Source organism: Ooceraea biroi, chromosome 11 (assembly GCF_003672135.1).
Source record: "Ooceraea biroi isolate clonal line C1 chromosome 11, Obir_v5.4, whole genome shotgun sequence".
Classification (NCBI taxonomy): domain Eukaryota; kingdom Metazoa; phylum Arthropoda; class Insecta; order Hymenoptera; family Formicidae; genus Ooceraea; species Ooceraea biroi.
Genome location: NC_039516.1, coordinates 13,279,329 through 13,301,069, shown reverse-complemented (window position 1 = coordinate 13,301,069; position 21,741 = coordinate 13,279,329). Strand labels below are relative to the sequence as shown.

The 21,741-nt window shown below is 40.6% G+C and overlaps 1 protein-coding gene across 5 annotated transcripts in view; it reads right to left on the bottom strand.

Annotated features, from left to right (window-relative positions):
- Positions 1 to 21,741, bottom strand: part of LOC105275377 (secretin receptor) — a 41,058-nt gene that overhangs the window by 6,098 nt on the left and 13,219 nt on the right. For all 5 annotated transcript variants that reach the window (XM_011332171.3, XM_011332174.3, XM_011332176.3 and 2 more), the window contains 4 exons: positions 10,856 to 10,941; positions 4,055 to 4,148; positions 1,137 to 1,243; positions 359 to 517 (listed from right to left, as the gene is read on the bottom strand). In XM_011332171.3, the coding sequence (XP_011330473.1) occupies positions 359 to 517; positions 1,137 to 1,243; positions 4,055 to 4,148; positions 10,856 to 10,867 (372 nt within the window). In that variant the 5' untranslated portion in view covers positions 10,868 to 10,941. The remainder of the gene's footprint in view (positions 1 to 358; positions 518 to 1,136; positions 1,244 to 4,054; positions 4,149 to 10,855; positions 10,942 to 21,741) is intronic.

Genomic DNA, 21,741 nt, shown 5'->3' with positions numbered 1-21,741 from the left:
CGTCCGCCCGCCCCGATAATACGATTACAACGCAGCTATTGGCTCATTTGCTCGATTCATTATCGTCCAAGTCTGGAAACTAACTCCGCGCCGATGTCTCGGATCGCCCCCGCTCTGCAAAGCGTCGCGACACCCCCCTCGGCGAACAGAACGTCGTTTATGGTTCTCGTTTCCCCGTGAGGAGAGCAACTGACGTCACGTCACCGTGTGATTCCGATCGATCTCCTCATCTCCGTCCGTTTTCCTAACGATGAAGCCGCGAGATGTCCAGATTTGTTGTTCCGATTGGTTGAATTCCTAACGAGGGAGAGAATCGTTTCGTCCCCTCCGCATTTCGCTGGCTTCTCTTCTCATTTACCTTTAGGAGAGTAACGTTGTTTGCCTGCATATCCGTTATATTCATCAAGACGGTGACGAGTTGTTCCGGGTAGCACTGGCTGTAATTGCTCCATGTATTTTGAGTCTTGGAGTTCCAATACCACTGACCACTCGACATGCATTGCCTCGATGCAAATGCCTGAAACATAAGCTCGTTATAGTTTAAAAACTTCACTCAAGTTGCCACTAATAGTTCCTTGATAAAAATCTTTGACAACTTGTTCCGAAATTCATTAAAAAAATTTTAATAAATTAATTAATCGTTTTGATAAATTAAATCGTTCGGCGGGTAGGACGCAGTCGTTAAGAAGTTGTAAATCGAGATGACGTTGCGATAAAGTCTGGCCACGATATAAAAAGGGATCCGAATTCATCCGAGCACGTGGCGAACTTTCTATCCAACCGAACGGGATCGTCGAAGGTAGTCTTTTCAATTTCGATCAACTGGATCTGAAAAATGGACTTTATCGCCGATCCGCGAGAGTCTTACGTCAGAACGGTGCTATTAGATTGGGAAAACTAATCCAATTAACTTTCTCGCGGGGCTCCAAGTGAATCCCGATATTAATTCGTTCCGGCCGTGACTTCACCATTTTGAAATTCCGCCGTAGAGGTAAACGCGCAGCAGCTTCCGAAAGATTCACATTATTCGTGTCAACGGTTTCTCTATTCTCTAGTCTCTCTGAAAAATTTTCGCAGGTCAACTCGGCAATGAAAGAATCGCGTTTGGCACGAACGCAGAATGCCATTATACATACGTGACCGTCGAAACCCACGAAGTAAAAGGGACAGTGCTGAACTACCAGTTGTCCGGGTGGCGTTGAGTTCCAGCACAGTATCTCGTCCCAAATCTCGGGGCACCATCCTGGACAGATCGCATCAAGGTATTTTAGCGCAACGAAGATACGCCGGGAAAGTATCTGATCTAAAAAGCTTCATTTCCAGAACTTGCTCCTCTGCCGTCCACGTTCAATTATAACTTGACGATATCATTCGTTGCATCTTTCGCTGCACCGTGAAGAAGCTTCACATCCGTGAAGCGGATTCAGATATATGTGAATGCAGTGTATAATCAGCGAGTCGCACTTTGCACCGCATTTTGCCGCATCGGTTGGCGTCCACTTCCGATCGCGCTCCAATGAGCCATGGAAATAATGGGTTCCCCGCTGGATGTGCACGATAGCACGCGATACACGGGGAAATGCGATTATATACTCCGCTTATTGCTGCTAAATACGCTGTGCCACCTCGAGCGAGTCCGGTTCATTGTCGCAAAGCAAGGCCATCGAGTATAGTCGCGTAATTCGCACCTCGGTGGATGACGCTGGGCGGGATTGTCCGGCGTTCAAAGCTAAGTGTGAGATTCGACGCGGACCGTTCTGGGTCTTTCAGCGATTCACAGGAAAGGAACCCATTAGGTCCTGGACATGTGCGCGAGCGGAATTGCATTTTGGTCATTTCCAACGTGTGTATCACGCGCGCTCGTACTCACCATTCCCTCCCTTTCTCTCTCTCTCTCTCTCTCTCTCTCTTTGTATGCTTGTGGCTAACGCCGAAGCAGCCAGCGGGCTACCGCATTTAAGCCAGACAATACCGCATACCCGGTATTATCGTTGTTCATTATACATATGCGGTCCCGTATTATGTATACTACATCGGCTCTACTACGCGTTTCATCCCCTCGATGCATTACGTAGACCGCATCGAAAGTCGTGCACTGCCTCTCGATCGGCACCGGATATTGGCTTTGCTTGACTAACTAGATCTACACAGACGAGTCAAAATTCGTCAATCCGACCGAAACTTCATGATATCGGGGTTGAGACTCCATGAATAACGACGCGCGCCCCATCGATTTAAAGACGTCAAGCCCGAAGAGACGTGTTTGTCAAGAGCGCTTTCAGCGGTTTCCTCTCGCTTGTAGTTTCAAGTTAAATAAATTGAGAGACACAAAGCTCTGATCCTCCGAATTAGAATTAGAATCACAAAGCATAAAAAGAGCTCAAGATAAATACTGAGAAGCGCACGACTTTCACTATGCTCTGAATGAGAGGTATACAGCTGGCTAATAAAAAATATTTCGTTGTTTTATCGAGTATAACGTTCAAGGTTTAGACGTTATAAATTATGCACGGCGGTGGAAAAAGTATATTACGTAAAGCGGCTGAATTATAAAGAGTTAAAAGTAGCTTTTAACGCGGTGGTAACTGCGTGGACTATAATTTATATGGCAGAACCATATTCGTGAATCTTTTATTTTTCCGAGCGGTATTTAAATTCCTCGCGTCTAAAAGCGTCGTTGCGGAATAACTTAGCAAAGTTTTTTCGCAACTATCTTCATTTCAAGTCCAGTCTTTATTTTAAGCCTTTTTCACGCTGAAACACTCTTCTCGCTTGAATGAAGAGTGTCGAGCTGTAAAACGCAAAGCTTTCCGTGAAATTATCGAATGCATTTAATTATTCTGCCTTATTACCTGCAAATGATTTACGCGTGGAAATTGGGAAATTTGAAATAACGAAATAACTGACTTTAATGAGTAGAATGGCGTGGGACATTGACACGCGTGTTTGATGGCAGTCCTGTGTAACTTTCTATTGACACGAAGGCGCCAATAAATGAAGCTGTGGCGAAAACTCGCGCAGATTCGGAATTTAATGGAACAGGTGTAATTATGTATTTGCCATTGGCTCACTAGTTTTACGTTTGATTTTGTCGAGCTGCTTGGAGTTACGGGTCGGCATCACGATGCGAGATTAATTGCGACATTAATTGCACCGGAGACATTCTATGAACGCGCCCTGTTTATTCAAGCGCGTGTATACGCGCGCGGAAACGCAAAACGTGAGCCGCGACACGTGTAAACGTGCACAATTTCCATTATTCCTGGGTTTTCCTGAATGCACTCCGCAAATTGACAACCTAAGAGAGTTTATTTTTCCGCGATGCCAATCGAGAACGCGACGAGTCCGGCGAAGGCACCGGATTACAAAATGCAGTTTTCAAAATGTAGAGGCAAAGACACGAGACAGTTTTGAAAATTTAATTTATTACGTGACGGAAGTGGAGTAACTGAAAATCTCTCAATTTAGAAATACAGTTACGATTGCGAGGTCAGCATCGTCGTCAATATAACAAGATGTCATATAAATGATAACAATATTTCAGCATGGATATCAATCGAATCAAAATAAGGAATAGATCCTGTTAATAGCATGCGGCAGCGAAATGATTAATACAATTATTCGCGATTCCATTACAAATTTTAATTATTTACAGTTCAATCGCCGAAATTCATTACGTTCCGTTGCATTACAATTAAATGACTTGTGGTTCGCGTTTGATAGTTAGTTGTATGTTGTATTCTCTCTGCGCAACTAATACGACATTATTAATTAAAATGGAAAATCGGTAGTGGAGAATGATCGATCATGATATTCGCTGCAAAAGTGACGCGAAAAGAGACGCGCGAACCGAATGATTATAAATGATCTAACACGAATCAGGCGGCGAGTGCGGTAATTCAAGATCGTTTGCCGAAAGAACATAGTTTAATTTTGATAATCTGCATATTTAATCGCAATCGTTCTTTCACTGAGGTATCACTGACATCCAACTTTCTTGGTATGCATATTTCTTGTATAACTTTTTCAATATATCGTTCTGTAATATACTTGCCTGTTGTCACGACATTCCCATTATTACAACGCTGGCTTTCCAGGTGGAGCGTTTTATACATCAATTCCTGGATCCGGTCGATATCTGCATTCCTCTGAAACAAGTGAGACAATGCAAATATGAATTGATATTCGTAATTGTCGAAAAATAATCATTTGCACAGCTGATGTTCGAACTCGAATTTCCGGGTTTAATTTTATTCTGCCATTTTCGCGCACGCGCGATGTTCTCCCCTGAAAGTTGTGTCAGAATTATATCATTTGAAATGTTTCTAATTTGGCGGTAATGAATATATGGTTGTCGGAAACAATATGTTGAGAAAGTCCACGTTCATCGAACGAGAACGAACCAACCGCATCTCACGTCTGAGACGATAACATATTACGCTGGAACTATCTACGAAATGGATTTATCGACAGAAATATGGAATTACTCCTAAAGGAGATGCTATAGCTTAGCGATTTCACTCTGGTTTAAAGTATTATCCTTCTTTCCCGATTTATTTGCGATATAAGAGGGTGAAAGGGCAGATACAAACCTACATGTATTTCAGAAATTTATATTTTCGAGTCCTTGGAAATTTACCGAGTTGCGGACATAAATGATCTAAACGATTCCATTTCACGAGTTCGTGCAAATGAGATGGACACATTACACACGTTTCCCTGAAATGTTTGTTCCGAAACAAAAATTACAAACTTTTTTATATTTCAAATGTAAAATTTGTCAAATATAAAAACTAGTTAAATAAAACAATTTTGTGTGCTTTAAAACCATCTACCGCAAAAATATTTCGAGTCTCCGTATTTAATTTGCGCATCGAGCTGGCATATTGAAACGTAGAAATGCACGGAAAACGTTAACCCACGCTTGTTTCCATGTAAAAAGCTCACTCCGAAACGATGCCTTTGTGATTTTTAACCTGACAGGGTTCATATCTTCGACTCCATCGTTTTATCTATTTTTTTCCGATTGCAGTTTTCCCGTTACAAAATTCGTGAAATTCCACGATTCGCTTTTTTCCGGCGGGGTAAAAAAGATTTGTGACACAGTAAAACGCTTATCGGCTGAATCGTATTTTCCTCAATATAAATCTCTTTACACATGTACAGTACATTTTATCGTTGTTCCCAGCAAATCTTCATTTCGAGCAAGAACATTTCGGAATTTATTCACGTTTCTGCTGTTTTTAAGCTTGTATAGCTAGAGAGAGATAATTCATTCTTTATTTGGTTCTGTTTTACTCCTATACTCGAAAGAAGTGTTCGCGCTTTGAAGAGAAAGAAAGAAAGAATACACCGTGCTAGAACATAGAAATATTTGTCGTAAATTGCAATCGTTCATTATTTTTCCGTTTCTCTTATTACTTGTGATTTTTGGAGTAATATGTGGAACGTTCAACACGAACATGCGTTTTATGCACTTTGTCACGCTGTCATGCTGTCTTTAAACTCCGGTCGAGCCACTTCTTGAATTACAGGCGTCGTATGTCGACTTGCACTCGCGGGACACAAGTTACACGGACCAAATGTGCTATCCAGTTATATAAATCCCCGCGATATTACGTAACACACATGTGTATTGAGGTAAGTTATAATATAATATAACATAGTGCAACCGTTTCTGAATCAGAATCTCGCGTTCCAAATCAGCAATGCGGTTTCGAGCATTGATGCTTTACAAAGAAAGCTTTGAAAAGTTCTTGAAATTTTTTGAACTTGCGTGAGTAGTGGTTTATGGATTGAATAATGTTGTGTCGCAATATTTCTTCGAAATGTACGCGGTATAATTTTTAAGTGCAGAGTTCACGCGATTTCTTCAAGTAACGTTCGCGATTACACTCGTATGCTGCGTTCCATATTACGTAACATCGGTGCTTCTATTGTAAGCTTCAAGATTCAGAGTGAATTTATGTGTTCCACCTTCTATTTTACATTTATTCTATCTTGTGCTCATTCCGCTTTCTCTCGCTTCATTATGTATTTTGTGCGCATTTTTCCGCCATCTAGTCGTCCCTTCGACGACACTCGGGAATCCCATGCAACGGCATTTCCGATGCTACGACAATGGACATTCCTCCTTGAAAATTCCGTTTATTCTCTACAAAACGTCACAGCGTAGAACAAACTTAAAAATTACCAATCAGCAATTGTTAAATTCGGCGGTGCACGACTGTTGTTTATCAGATAGCAATATTAATATGTAAAACGGCGCCGTTAAATGTATTAAAATTTCCGCATTATACAATGTATATTACGTTGATATAATTAAATTGAATATTAATATAACATTTATATGAATAATTTGTGCACATAATATTATAATATTAGCTCATTTAAGTTTGTTATTAACTGTAATAATAATTGTTTGCCTTGTCAGAAATCGCTATAAAGATTTACACAATCTTTATCGTTTTGAAGGGTTCATGTCATAAAAACGTGCACAAGTCGCAAGCAACTTCACACGTGTGCAGTCTCCCAAGAGGAGATTCGTTTTTATGGAAATGCGAAAATGCAACCGTTTGCGGCTACTTCCTCCAAGCGCTCGGCTCGTAGAAGTTCATTGGGAAGCCTTCGAAACGATTTTATAGTTCGCCGCGCATTCTCCCTCGTGCCACCCTCGCCAGCCATCCCGGAGGTGTGCAGCAGCGTGACGCTGGAATCGTTTATTTTCCCGACTTTCCCGCGTTGCCGCGTGTAGATCGTCGCACTAGATCCCATAAAACGCGGGCACAGATTATTCTAGGTCGCTGGCTCGAAATAAACTCTGCAGATAACATGGATCCGCGCAGCGAGGAGCATCCCCCTTCCGCCGTTGCAGGTTTCTCGATTCGTGCGGGTTCATTTCCGTTTACGAACACGTGGAGGCACATAAACCTCCAGCAGGAGCGCCAAGTCACCCCCTTCGCGCGTGACAGTTCCATAAGACTGTTCCGTTTGCGTGGTTGCCGGCATAATTAACTTCCGATGCTGCGCGACATTGTACGAAACGCCGTCACCGGTGTCTCCAGCACGCACAAGTAATTGCAAGAATAAATAATGTGAGGAATCCGGGAGATCGAGTCATGAGAATACTCTTTAATTCGAAATATGTACTTGAGAGCGAAAACGTGTCTCGCTTCTTTCAGTCTGCTTTTTATTTCGTTGAAGAATTTGCGTAACATTTAATGGGAAAGGCAATGAAAACATTTTGCGAGATATATTTCAGGATATTCTCGGCTTATGATGATTTTGTCCGACAGAATCGCGTCGCGGGTCAGACTCTTTTCCGTCTGTGTATACCGCGTGCAGGAGAATTTATTTATTCACGCGTCGCTTCGCGCATAATTTCGTGTTTAAGGAAAAGTGTCTCACGTGTGGACGCACTTCAAAGAACGACGCAAATTGCTCCGGAAAATGCGCGCCTGTATTCCTGAGGAGCGCCTTCATATCCTTGTAGATCTCACAACCTCACAAGTAGGCGAAAACGGACCCTCGTATTTCGTTGTAGCACATATGACGTAAACGAGCGCCCGTATAACGTCGTGGGAGCTGCTCTCGGGGTAGTAAATGAACGGTCATTCCCCACGGAAGGCCAACTTCCCTATTGGAGACCAGGATTTCGCTTAAGCTCCGGAACTTTTCCGGAACGGAAAGGACACTTGTCAGCTCGTTGTCAGAAACGTTTGGGGTGCGACGGCCATCAATAACGGCGACTACTGATGTACTTGATGTGCTCGCATCCCCGTGGAATATCGCACGGGATATTGCTCCTCTCCGACATCAATTTGGCCGCCGCTCGCGGATGATCTGCATCGCGTGAATCGTACTGTCACGGTTCCATTTAAATTTGGGAAGCGGGTTACAAAATTCATAGCGCGGATACTTGGCGAGAATAAACTGAAAATATTTCACGAAAATGTTTCTTGAATATGTACTGTTACAGAAAAATAATTTCAGAGCACGCACACGTACGTCACGGAATATTCGCGATATTTCATAGGACTTTTGCTACTCCAACAATACAACAATTTTCTCTGCATAGCATAAAGCAACAGCTTTTGTAGCAAACACAATAAATAGCGCGCTGCAATAAACATCACACGCAACGTATCGCCGGATCTATGGAATTTCTGAACTATGGAACGCAGTTTCAACCCCCGAGTTTCACATACGCGTCGATAAATGACGGGATTAAAGATAGCAGGCTAAGAAACAGCGAGAGAAAGCAAATAATTGAACGATGACGTTTGCTTTCGTGTTACCTCAATAAAATGGAGCAGCGCGCAATCGGATTATTTATCCGCATCAGAAAGTTAGGGGATAAGGATGAAATCGCGGTAACTTGCGACGTACCCGCACCCTGACTTGCACTTTTCAAGTTGATTCGAGATCGACGTGCGGTTCTCCTCGGAAGTAAGTTCTTCCTATCGGATCTCAGATAGCATTAGCGGAATCTCTCTTTATTACGTAATCCGCAACGCCTCGTTGCAAAGTCTTCTGCGAAATCTTACCTGAAAAGCGGCAACTTTGGTGGATGCAGCAAAGCAAGCTCTCGAATGTACTTCTCCAAGCAGGAAAATTATGGAATCCCTGTACGCACCGGCTGTTATCGTTTGAAACGACAGCAATTTATAGCCTATGCGGAAACTTCCGGGTAAGCTTCCCCGTCGACAAGGAAAAAGCACCAGCGGTTACATTCATTACGTATGCAGGCGTGAACGGCTGAACGAACTTGGAAAGGGAAAAAGCTCGCTGGATTCGCTCGCGTTAAAAGCTCATGGATATCATGAGAAGCGGATATCGCAAAAAGCATTGTGCTTTAAAAAAGATCTTCCCGATCTCGCTTGAACAAGATGAGAAATAAAAATTTTGAGGTAAGAAACATTACAGGGTATCTGAACAGAAAGAAAGCTTGATCGTCAGATATCAATCCAAATGCTTTGTAAAAGTTCTTTCGAGTTCTTGCAAGTGTGTATCATATTTGAATAAAGTAAAATCGTAAAAATGAACTACGCGACAATTAGCGTTTAACAAAAAGGTTGAGAGCTATTTGTCGGTAAAATGTAGCATTGGATCGATATCGAAGCTAATGTAACATCCGGAAATTTTACTGCGAGCGAAATGACGCATTGCAGTAACGCACTTTCGGCTCCACTGAACAGAAGAACGAAGTGAGTTGCAACGAGAGTGTAACGGAGTTGAAAATAGCATACTTGTTTCGGTCAACAAGCCACTTGAGTGAAGCTTTCTTTGTACATGGTTCTCGCAATGAAATGGTCTAATGCCGCTTTATTCGCGAAATAGTTTGAGGTAACTGTGGTCGCAACCTCGGTTAAGTAAAACCTCGTGAAACTCTAACAAATAACATCTTGGATAACATGTCTGTAAAGAAAATGTTTAAAAATTGTTACGCCGAATTTTCAGGTAAAAGCTTCCTAATATCGATTTCTCGATTTATTGATATTTAAAATACTCTCATTACTATGTACTATGCAATTTAAGTAATTCTGTTTTCGCGAGTAATTTAAAGAAAATGGAATCATTTTTATTCATATCGCGTTATCAGCATTAAAAACCGTTTCGCAAATTTCCCAGGAATAAAATTTAAGAATAAACAGGTATTTAAAACGGAAATTACAATACAAATAATTCTCTCTCTATTATATTATTTATCATTATATTATTTATCGAAATATTATTCAGCGAAGAATTATACGCGTTACTTTGGCGAAGTATTCTTATCAGCACAAACTTAGCAGAAACTAATGCAGGACAAAAGTATTATCATCTCCAAAAGTTGCCAGTCGGATGGAATTCTCATAAGCTATCCTGCTTCGATAATCCGAGTTGTATCGGAAATTTCTCTGTCATTGTGGTGGAGTGAATCCAGAAAATGAAATTAGTTGCACCACGTGGAAGGCTATCTGAGAACTCGCTTGTAAATACCAGTCTGGCTAACCCTTCCGGTATCTTCCACTGCGCGCGCCAAGGAAAACGTGGCCGATGTTTGCTGATAGCCCCACCGATTGAGTCTTTAACGAGTATATTTAGCGGATTATCTCTTCGCCGTGTAGATTTATAGGTGCTCGCAGAAGCACACAGTAAATATGCTTGGTGCAGATGTACGAAAATCCAAGATCCCGCTTCGACGTAGTGAAAGCGTTGCCATGTCGACGTTAAATACGCATGTAGCTCGGCTTTTTGCGCAACATATTTTAGCTACCTAGTTTGTATATCCCTCCTTTTATTAAAGCAACTAGATAAATAAATTTGTTTGAGATAAAACTTGCATTACCGTTTTATATGATATTTATATTTTTGAATTTGCGTTTGACGTAACGGATATAATATGCCAAACACGCATATTTAACTCTCGTTAAATTTCGTTGTGGCAAAAATACCTGCAGTATCCGCTTGTAAAACGTGAATACGAGCACGGTTATTTGCTGCGAGACTCGTTCATCGACAGTAATTTACAAGTGTCTTTTTCTCCGATAGAACAGAACGCAGTATCAGAATGTAATCACATTACTTTTTAATTAGTATTAATAAATCAAATTAATCATTACATGTGTAAAAGATGTATAAAACAACAAGACATATGCATCTAATTTGGATCTCTGCATTCTAAATTAAATTTTCTAGCTTGATAAAGTGATAATTCGCGATAATTCTTTTTCATGAAAAACACATGTCTCTAGAGAGAGAGTGAAGATAAAATTAATAAATACCGAGATTCTATATAGCAATAAAACTTAAATATTACATTTCTGGCATGCAATTTGATAAATAAACAATATGTTTGTAATTTATTACTTACATGAATTTCCATGGTGGCCTCCTGGATTATTGTCCGTTTCTCTCTGAGTATAGCTGCGTTTCTTCCGACCCTCAGAACACTCCGATCTGAAATATATCACGCGTTATTAATTAATCATCGTCTAATATCGCGAGAGAAGGCGCGTTTTTTCTTCTCGCAATCGCCGTTGCCGTCGTCAATATTGTACAATGCCAGTAATTTTAATTGTCTTGCGTGCAAGGCAGTCGTTTCTCGATTATTAGCTTCGAAACACGAAGCATTAATTATTCTGTCAAGATATGCACTTGTAATGAGCTTGTACGACGGAAAGCACATACGATAGATTATCTCTCCGTAATATGTCAGGAAATGTTCTGACGCTTCGGTCCACCGTGCAATAACGGTTAGGATCGACTGTTATTATCGGGTGCAATACTCGATAGCGTTGCAAACACGAGGTTTGACAATATTTTGATGCAAAGGGGATTTCGCCCATTCGATTGGCAGTGCATATTGACTTAATATAAAGCTTTCCTCACGTCCTCAGTCAATTTTATTAACGAAAGCTGATAGAGACGCGCAACAGCAATCGTATTTTTGACAAGGCACAATTCCCAATCGAATAAAAAAATGTTATTGTTACAATAACTGCAAGAGAAATTCCAATCCATTTCCAAATCTAATTTTTCTCGATTAGAGAATTCCTTTTATATACTTATACTGGTTGTTTTATATACTATATTGGTTGCCGTTTAATCGCACTGTTAAGACAGGATTAATTGCAAGAAGCTCGTTGTAAAAATAGATGGCACAATCGAATCGCTTTCGCGACGCTGTTGCGTCATTTGCTATTCTGTTGGATACGCAAGTCATGCGAAAGTTCATTATGAGAGGTGGAGGTTTATTAGGTTGGGCCGATGGACGATCGAGCGTGAGCCGATCCACAAAATCACAATGTAACGCAATTGACACGATATCACACAGAATGGTTCGACGCACCCTTGTTTGTCATTTAATTAATGGTGTATTAGTAGGTCAGTCAAGCGACACTTCTTCTTTCGTGCTTCACCCTCCAACCTATTGTCAGGATACGGCAATCGTCAGCAGCGGTAATCGATCAGCAACCTAACGCCGCTGAGGAACGCCGAATTTCGCAATTTGTTCGATTGCGAACGAACCGACAAGAGTATCGAAGGATCCATTACAGACTGATAATGTCTGCTGACGTATCAATACGGCAAAGAAGGTCATGTCGCGCACATCACGAAATATCTGTTCCTAGAATCTTTCTGTAAATGTACGAAAAGGACCATGAATGTGTACTCATAAAACTATAAAACACAAGAGATACACATTACGAGATACATGAAGGTTATTAAAAATTGTAGGTTTTATTATTAACAGAAATTTACCCAAAGATTTCTCTCATATTAAGTTGCCAATAATTTCATTTGACCTCACAAAGCGAACGGAGAACTGTAACGCTATGTAGTTCCTGGAACTTTCAAGTTCGATCGAATAGTTTGGCAAACCGACATTCGACCTGAGCTACATTTTGAATTTATGGGCAATATTTGCACTGCGCGCATATTGCTCCTTCGTGGCTGTCTGTGCACGTGCGATCTCAATTTTACATATTAACGCAAGGTTATCAACGTAACAATCCGATTGTTACGTGCAAAGTGGACCACAATGATGAAATGCGACGGTCATGAACAATAAATTCGTCTATTACGGATTGTTGCATGTCGCCATGCTTAAATAATGACAATACACGACACCGCGTCAGCTATAAGTCGCATTACAGAGTATATCCCCATGTATCAAATCCAAATGGTTTTCTCTGTGATATACTGTTAACCATTATGTCAAATTTGACAGATACAGTTGAATTGATAGGTGAAGAACGTTAGCTCGAGCAATTGATCATGAAGATGACCAATGCATACACGTGAAACTCAAATCATATCAAATTGACAGTTATCAGTTATCCGAGATGAGATGAATCTTTATTAAAGTTTCTCTATTGTACAAAAATGCTCGAAATTCGAACATTCGTGTTATCAAACACGCCTGATGTGTCTGTATCTTTCAAGTCTTATCAATGATTATGCGACGTTCAAAGCACAATCGTTGATTGAAAGACATCGCCATGTATTGCGATATCGAGTGCTTCAAGAAACATTTCAATACCCTGCGGCATTCGAGGGGAAGTTCCGTTAAGGTTTCCGACCACCGGCGATGAAAATATTCTGCGTGTTGGATAGTGTGCGTGTTCGATTAGATTAATATAGGCGTAATTTGCGGAGGTAGAATAATGATAAAACCAACATAGCGCGGAAGGCGGTCAAACAATTAAGGGAAGAGCCTCATTGCCCTGAAGGCGCTCGGAAAGTCAATCGTATTATTGCGAATTATTTATAGTTCTCTCTAATGAGTTCGAACCGAGATCTGCCGTGAAATTATTAAGAGCGTCCCAACAGAGAAATTCATAAATATATAATAAAAATATCGCTCTTTTTTATCTGTTCCCTTTCTTGGCTCTTTTCTCGTTTCCTTTGTCTGTTTTATTTTTATTGATTTCCGGTAATTTTTATTATTTCTGTTACTATCTTCTTATTAATTAAAATTAATATTACATTCCTAAGAATGTTGAAGAGTACGAAGTCGATGTTTCTTACGAGAACACTCCTTTTAGTCCGAATAGAAATAAATCGAGCTACGGTTTCTATGCGTGTCACAATTATGAATTTATTGCGGAGTGACTCAAGCGAGTGATAGAGCGATGCAAATATAGGGAAATGCGCGAAGGACGCACGCAAATGCAGCATTTATGTTTAATGAAATGTTGCAATCCGGCAGAGGCATATCAGAGCGTACGAAATGTACATTTGTATATCATGTATATTTCGGTGTTCCATCGTTGCGGACACATTTATATGCTTAAATAAATACAAAGGGAAAACATTAAGCTTACACAGCATTACAATATTCTCTGCGTTATTCAGGCTGCGGTTTGTCTCCGACTTCCTGTTAAACTTGAGCTTAAAGGTCAGACTGTGAGTTAAGGATATTCTTGAGCCCGTTCTCAATTGCATCGTATATCCCTTGCGCTGTACTTCGCCGCTAAATACTCCGCTATTTCGCCTGCCTTGCACTTCATTTAATTTGCGCGAAAATGTTGGTTGCTCTCATGATGAAGCTCACTTCCTTTGACGGTAAAGATACAAAGACGCAGATGCGGGGTTAACATAATCCTTTCACTTTTCGAGTTTTCATGTTAAATTCAGTGCTCTCTGATTAATCCCTATTAGCGATGCTTTCGCGGTTAGATAAATATCGAACTAGCAGCAAAAAGAAATGAACGATAAATATGTTCTCAAAGTTCATTTATGCACGTAACGTAAAGTAAAAAGCATCGCAGAGCTGAATTTGCATTCTGAATTATTTAATTGCATTTAATCGGCATGTTAATATGTCTTTAATATCGGAAAAATATTACATATACGATATTATGGACATGAGAATACGAGTAGAAAATATTGGAGAAATCGTAATACAAAGTAAAGAAAAAGTATTGAATATGTATAAAAGCGTTTTTGAATATGTCATGTATATCATGTACGTCATATATGATAGTAGAACGTATACATTCGTATTGGGTCGTGAGATTCGGAAAGAAGACGAGGGAACCCTCTATTGTGGCCCGCTTTTGCGGTTCGCTGATTCGGAGACGCGATATACAGAGAATGGCACGAAGAATTGGCCGACGCATGAATAATAAAACAATTTTACGACATTAATATCGAAAGCACTGGGAGAGTGACACAACCGCAGGAAACAGGTTTTACAGCTGTGCGAAAGGAAAAATTGACGAATCTGACGTGACGCGAGTAAACAGCCCGCACTAAATCGGAAATAAACAGACTGAAATGTCTGTTTCTGCGTCAGTAAAATGGAATTTGCAAAAAATCCCATATATTTCCATTAGCTCTTTCAGCAATTTAATCAGAGGAGTTTTATTAAAGAGAGATTTTATTATAAGAGTCCATAATGTTCAAAGACTAACCTATTAATTGATGGAAAAAAACTATGGAGAAATCTCGGAAATCTCCTTTTTATAAATGAGTGAAAAAATATAATAAAAATTGAGCTATTGTTCCGCTTACACCTTTATAATTGTTAATAGCTCACATTCTCGTTGGCAAAAGTCCGATTGTAGTAATTTCACGTTAGCATCGGCAGATTGAACGTTCCATAAGAGACGAAGAATGGCTTCATTCATACGAAACAGTCTCAGGCTTTCATGCTTTTGTCATAATATGCAGATAATCGTTCACGTACAAGTATTGATGATGCATCTGTGTCACAGTAATGCAAAACAAGACTTCGTGGTCTTAATGAACTCCCAGTCACTCGCTCAAGACACGATGGAGGTGCTTCATGCACCGTGTTTGTGCAACTGACATACGGTGTAACGTTACACGTTTACGCATCAGACGGATGGATTACCCAGAAATTGCCAGTTGACAATTCGCGTTGATATATTTATAAGACCAGCAAGTTAACTGCAGACTTGTCGGCAAGTCCCCTTGAAACGCTAATTTAATTCTCCTAAATAATTATCGTTCAAAGTTTCCTTGATTACTGAACTGTTTGCATTCCGGGATTTGCGTTCACGTGAGATCGGCGCGATATCGTTATCCGTTAAGCGGATTTCCCGCGGATTAAGCGTTCTCTGAAAAATACGTAATGTCCATGAAAACATCTAACGCCAATTATTGACGTACTAGCTGATTGACGAAGAAGAAAAGAGAAGAACCGGAAGAGTGAAAAGCTCGAAGTACCGCTTGAGATGGTTTTGTAATAAGGGAAAAATCATACGACAAGATACCTGCGAGACTACCTGAGGAGCCTTACCTAATGATATACCCGGCGGCCTATTTTGGAGCGTGTCACGCGACGAAAGCCCTGAAGTGTGATCTGTTCGCGGCTTCACGAATCCACTCGCAAATCCGCCGGATAAGTCGATATTTATTTGCGATTCCATGCCGCGTTCTGCTCCATTCCGATCGATCGACTGACATCGCCGGTCCGATTGCCGCAAGCGGATCCATATAACGCAACGATCGAATCTTACAATGCAAGAAGTTGGTCTGCATGCACTGTAATGGAAACGCTATTCTTCACGAAAAACACGCAAACATGTAGTTAGCCAATACGCGACTGTTGACTATCCGGAGACATATCCTGATTTAGGATCCATTCCATTTTTAATGGATCTCTGAAGTGGAACGATGGATGAAAAACACGTATATTAGTCATGCTGTAGCTTGCTGCAGGAGAAAAGTTGCAGATATATAAATCTTCTCATTTATTCACGTGAAACACGTGAAATACGGAACGTTACACGGTTACAGTAGATTGCTATTTTTATACGCTATATCATATTTCTATTTTTGTCTGCACATTAATTGACTATTGTGGCAATATTCTCGCATTTATTGGTGTAGCTCGTATTTTACTACCGCAATCAGTTAAGCTCGGTTACCCGAACGAATTTAAAATTGCGGCGGCAATTTTTCGTGTTATCGGGAATTGGAAATTTCCAGAGTGAACATCTGCCCTTTATACATGATTGAATGCCTTTGTTCCAGTTTAAAATATCTTCCTCATGGTAATTTTATTTACGCTGACCTGCATCCTTGTTTATACTTGTCATAAAGAAAAAATATTAGATACTTCGCCCTCCGTGCGAGGAAACGGATTTCTTCCACGCTTCTCCGAGTAGTTTTATTGTACCGCGAAGGTAACTTGTATACATCTCTTCACCGTATATTTGGAGAGCTTTTAACGTTCGTACTGAATCTTCAATTTTCACTCGCGTTCCATTCAGGCACAGCAGCAAAGTAGAAGCAGTCGATTTTAGTCCTGTTGTAGCGTATATTTATCCTTTTCTTCTTCTTAGCGTCGCTATTTATGTAGTATTTTTATATGCCAATACATGTCCATCTTACTCCCACGTCATGTCTCCTGAATATCTCGCGGATACTTTCCAGGAATTTTTCGTATGCATGCCAGAAATGTTTAAGATGTATCTCGCGTCGCTAGTGCCTGCAAAAAGTTGGCAAATAAGCACTTTTAAAATCGGTGTATGCGGTCGACTGCGTAGCGGGATTCGCCGACTTGTATAGGGGTAATAAGGGGACAGCCAGGGATGGTCACGGCGACGTGAAGAAGAATGCGGGAACGGCCAATTGGGACGCGCTGCGGTGGTTGGTCACATCGCGAAACTTGTCGAGGATAATAGGGTTCGTGCACGTCTCCTCCGACGCTTCCACGATTTCTCGAGGGTCTTGCGGAATTTCAATTCCGCTCGAAACTGAAAGCTACCGAGCATACAGGATTCCTCAAAGTTAACAGACAACCTCGATAAGCAGATACCACGTTCAATCGATTATCTTTTATGTTGCTAATAGGATATTTTGACATACCTTTGGTCCTATTAATTATCTCAAAGTTTTGAAGATGCTTTGCTGCAACTAACTTAGAAATACAGTTTTCTATTTATAACAATTTGTAACAAAGCTTTCTCTATTAGAAGAGGCTCGTTCTGTGCTTTCTTCGCAGCTTGAATATTAGGTAATTATTCGGGGCTTTAATTCGGCGAAAGTTTCGATACAACAAAAGGCAGGACGGTAATTCTACACGGGTCGTCAACGTCGTACTCACGTTACGTTGTAAGTTATAGGCAGGTCCTTTTCTTAAGGACGTGATGATGCGCGTCGTCTGTAATTACACGCGTCCTGCTCGTCAGTAAAAAAGGGAGACAAACGTAATTCCTGTCAGTTGCGGCACACCCACTCGCGTCTCGTAATTTCAGCGTGGACGTAATATGCTTTTTGCGCAAGACACGCCTGGTTTAAACTTTCGAGTCTTCGTCAAGTCATGTCCGACGCCCTCGAGACGCTAGATTTGTTAATGACAAACCCTTCCTTCAAGTACCTTCTCGTAAAGAGAGCTCGTTCCGCGCGGTTATTTTAAGAAACGCGAGGTCGCCTCACTGTAATCCAGTCGTAATTACGCACGTGGTTACCGTGTGATGTCACACCAATGGTTATTTGCGGATCTTGAAAGTCTTCCCCGAATCCGACGTGCACGTCGGAATTTATTTTTAATTCGTAATATTCAGGATATTCGCGTATTATCTCAGCGTTGAGATAAACGTAATTTCCGCTTTTTCGTCTGAGATAATTATTACGTGATAATACCGCTGCCGTGTTATCTAAACCTTTTTAGGATAAGTAAATACGTTTAATCGTTTAATTATTATTCTACTGCATGAGAAGAAAAAGGAGGAGCAAGGTGTCCTTAAGCTGCTCGTTAAAATCTGTCACTGTCCAAAGCGATTCGTGAAAATCATTATTTCGCCTGGTTTAACGAAATCGGCCCAAGAGAAATCTTCACGGTAAATGTTTGAAGCGAGGAAACGAGATTCTGGACAAGAGATAAATACAGCGCCTCGTGACTCAAATAATTCGGTGTTAAAACGGAAACCAGAGAATGAGACCGAGAGCTCTCTCGCTGCGAAGCGTAAAGCTACGATTTAATTGGCAACTGACGATCTCGACGAGAGTCGTAGTAATCATCCAGATTTAAGCAGCGATTGAAGGCATATGTACAACGAACCGAGTGTTCACAGGATCGCGCGAGTCAGTTAATTGCTCTTGCTCCTAAGTTAATTACTCTTGGTTCATGGTACTCGCCTCGCTGATGAAAGCAGCTTGCAAAGGCGTACCGAAGTCCGAGCCTGTTACGACTGGAACAGCTTAAGCTCCCCCAGGTATTGGATAAAGCGCGAGCTTATCGATGTTGATCCCAGCCATGGCCTTCGGCGGCAAACCGCGTAACACGTTCCGCTACCTGTTATTCGGTGAACAGTCAGATCCTCGAGTCCTGATCGGAACATTATTATGTACGATCACGGAGCGAGAGAAGGGGACGAAATGATACGAACTTTCCCCATATATGGTCCATGCATAGCCTCCCTCAAGTTACTCCACGCGCCATTTATTATTTATTTCGACATTGTAATTTACCGAGGGGACCCGCTTGCACGGAGATTTGGGTGTTGCGAACGCGCTTTTTCAAGTGCACATTTCCGAGTGCTCCTCATAAGTCGGACAGCGTCGTTCCGGTTTTGATCCTGGGATCCCTCGGGATCTAAAGCTTGGGAGAAGAGAGAGAAAGATGCCATATGTATCATTCTCTACGAGTGAATAAATTTCAGCATGATATAGGATGTTTCGTTATACGTAACGTACGAGAATATAAGATCCCGCTACGTGATTGTCTGTAGTCGAGGGAGGATGATTTCGGTTAAAAATTCCCGCACAAATTGACTGGTCTCTCCGTGTATCAAATTTTTCTCACGACGCGCGTAACAGTACATGAATCATCTAGTCTGTCTTAAATAAAATATAATTAAAATAATTAAAAAGATTAGATAAAAAATTCTGGAAATCGGTGCTATTAGTTGAATGGGAATTATAGTAGAGCAAGTAATACCTCTTTTCAGTAGTAGCACTCATCATTCCCTGCTAAAATGCTTTAACGTTACGATTAGCTCTGAAATACGCAATACAGCTTGACCGTAATATCGCCACTCGACGCTACATCCAGACGATACATGTATTCCCTGGACAGTTTCGTTGGACCATAATGTTTGTTCGTATTATGCCGGAGGTCGTGTATAATTGAATCTAATAATCCATATAACGAATGTCAATCGCATGTGAGGTCCTTCAAATTGGAGGATTTAACTTAAGAACTTCAAGTGGCACGAACGGTTCGTTGGATAAAAATGATCAGTGAAGAATCATTGAGAAGTGAAAAACATTTCTTTCTATCTACCATTCCAGATCCATTTGCTACATTACGCATTTACGATAAAACATCTACAATTCATCATTTAATTATGACGTTTGTTCGTTAATCGAATATTGTTCGATGCTACATCGACGTGAAGCAGGTGTGCTGGAAAAATGACTCGACACGTCACGGAATAATACAAGAAAAAAAACGATATCTAAAAACGTGGTACAGAAACCATGACATACATTCTTTCGGTCATTTCTGTCGACGTAACACGATCGATGGACGTTAAGTGTGATTATGTTCGCTGACAAGGCGTCGAAGGAGCGAATAAGAGGAAGCCGTACGGTATCCCATTGTGCGAGTCGGCGGGTGGTACATTTGTTAGCGGAGCTCGTTGTTTTAACAGATGACGTGTATTCATCTCGGATCGTGTTGATTGCTAATTGGCGTTCGGGGTGAATTCCCGCTTACTTACGCCGGCGAATCATCGATTCTTCGTATTGCATACTGAACGATTACGTACAATGATTTAATCAATTTAATGTATTGCACATACGACACGATTGTTTTGCTTGTGTCGCGCGAGAATTAATTTTAATTGTATTAGCGTGACTCCATTGTTTCTTCGTATATATATACCGGCGTATATCGAATGGAGATGCTCATCTCCTCGTCAAAGAAAGCGCACATTGTCGCTCGCTTCATCGAAATAACGTTTGTTTCTCGCTCGCGCAAAAGGACACGTTGATCAAATACAGCGTGATTCGCGTGCTGTAAATGAAATAAAGTTATATCTGTGTGATAATCATCATACAGCCACGCGAAATGTTTCAAGCGAGAACCTCGCAATTGTTACAAACATTAATAGCAGTTTCATATAATTCCACTATGCGGATAATTTGTCTCAAGTTCGTAATAGCTGGAAACGTTCCGAATAATTCTCACGATGAATATGTTCCATTATAATTAATCTGAGCATGATGTCTCTTACGATATTTTTAACGTATTTTTACGTGGCGAGAACAAGTAATTTTCAAGAGAATTTCCGTGAAGATTCACAGAAGGCTCTTGTAAGTGATAAAATATTTTCTACGAATTAATTCTATTCGTGGCGATTAATATCCTCAGTAAGTAATTGGACTCTTTTTTTCCAAGGCTAAAGTTTGCCTCACACGGGACTCATAGACGATCGGAGGGATAACAGTACACATCTCACTCCCTCGATCACGCTGTTAAGTTAACAGTAACCCCTTGCTCGCGACACAAAGGTCACGACCCAACTTAATTACGAAGGTACTGATTCTTCGTGGTGCGTGCGACTACAGAAATAGAATGTCACGTTGGCAAACATCGTCGCAATAAAAACCAATCATTGTCACGATCGTGTGATGTCTTTTACATACACGCGAGTCCCACTTTCTCTACGGTTATTACAGCGGTTTATCATAAAACCGTTTAAATATTTTGCTTATTATATTGCGCCTAATATTGCACCTTACTGAGAAGGTATAAAATGAGCTATGTCGATGCGTTCCAACTGCGTCGCATAATAATGGAAATTCTAAGTGATTTATCTTCGCGACGTCGTAGTTTTGCAACGGAATCTTGTATGCATTTTGACGAAGGCTCTCCATGAGTAACTTCATTAGTATAATCCCAAGTGGCAAGAAGGGGGACTGTCGATCGATAGCACAAAACAAAAGAGGGAACCTTGGCCTTAACGCAACATCATCGGTCATTGCTAATTGGTTTACTTCATCAAGTGTCATCTCACAATTAACACACGTCGTTATCAATAAAGGTGTGCCGTTGTATTAATAAGATGATATATTCAATCTTCTTGCGAGAAAATTATGACTAATATTAGTCAATTTTATTGAAATGAAAATGATTAAATATTAAGATGAAAATATGCACTTAAAAAATTTAAATGTTAAAAGAAGATATAATTTATCTGTAGCACTAGCAGTTTCTATATGTTAAGAATTTGTATGAAGAAAATATATATAAAATTAGTTATTACGTAATAA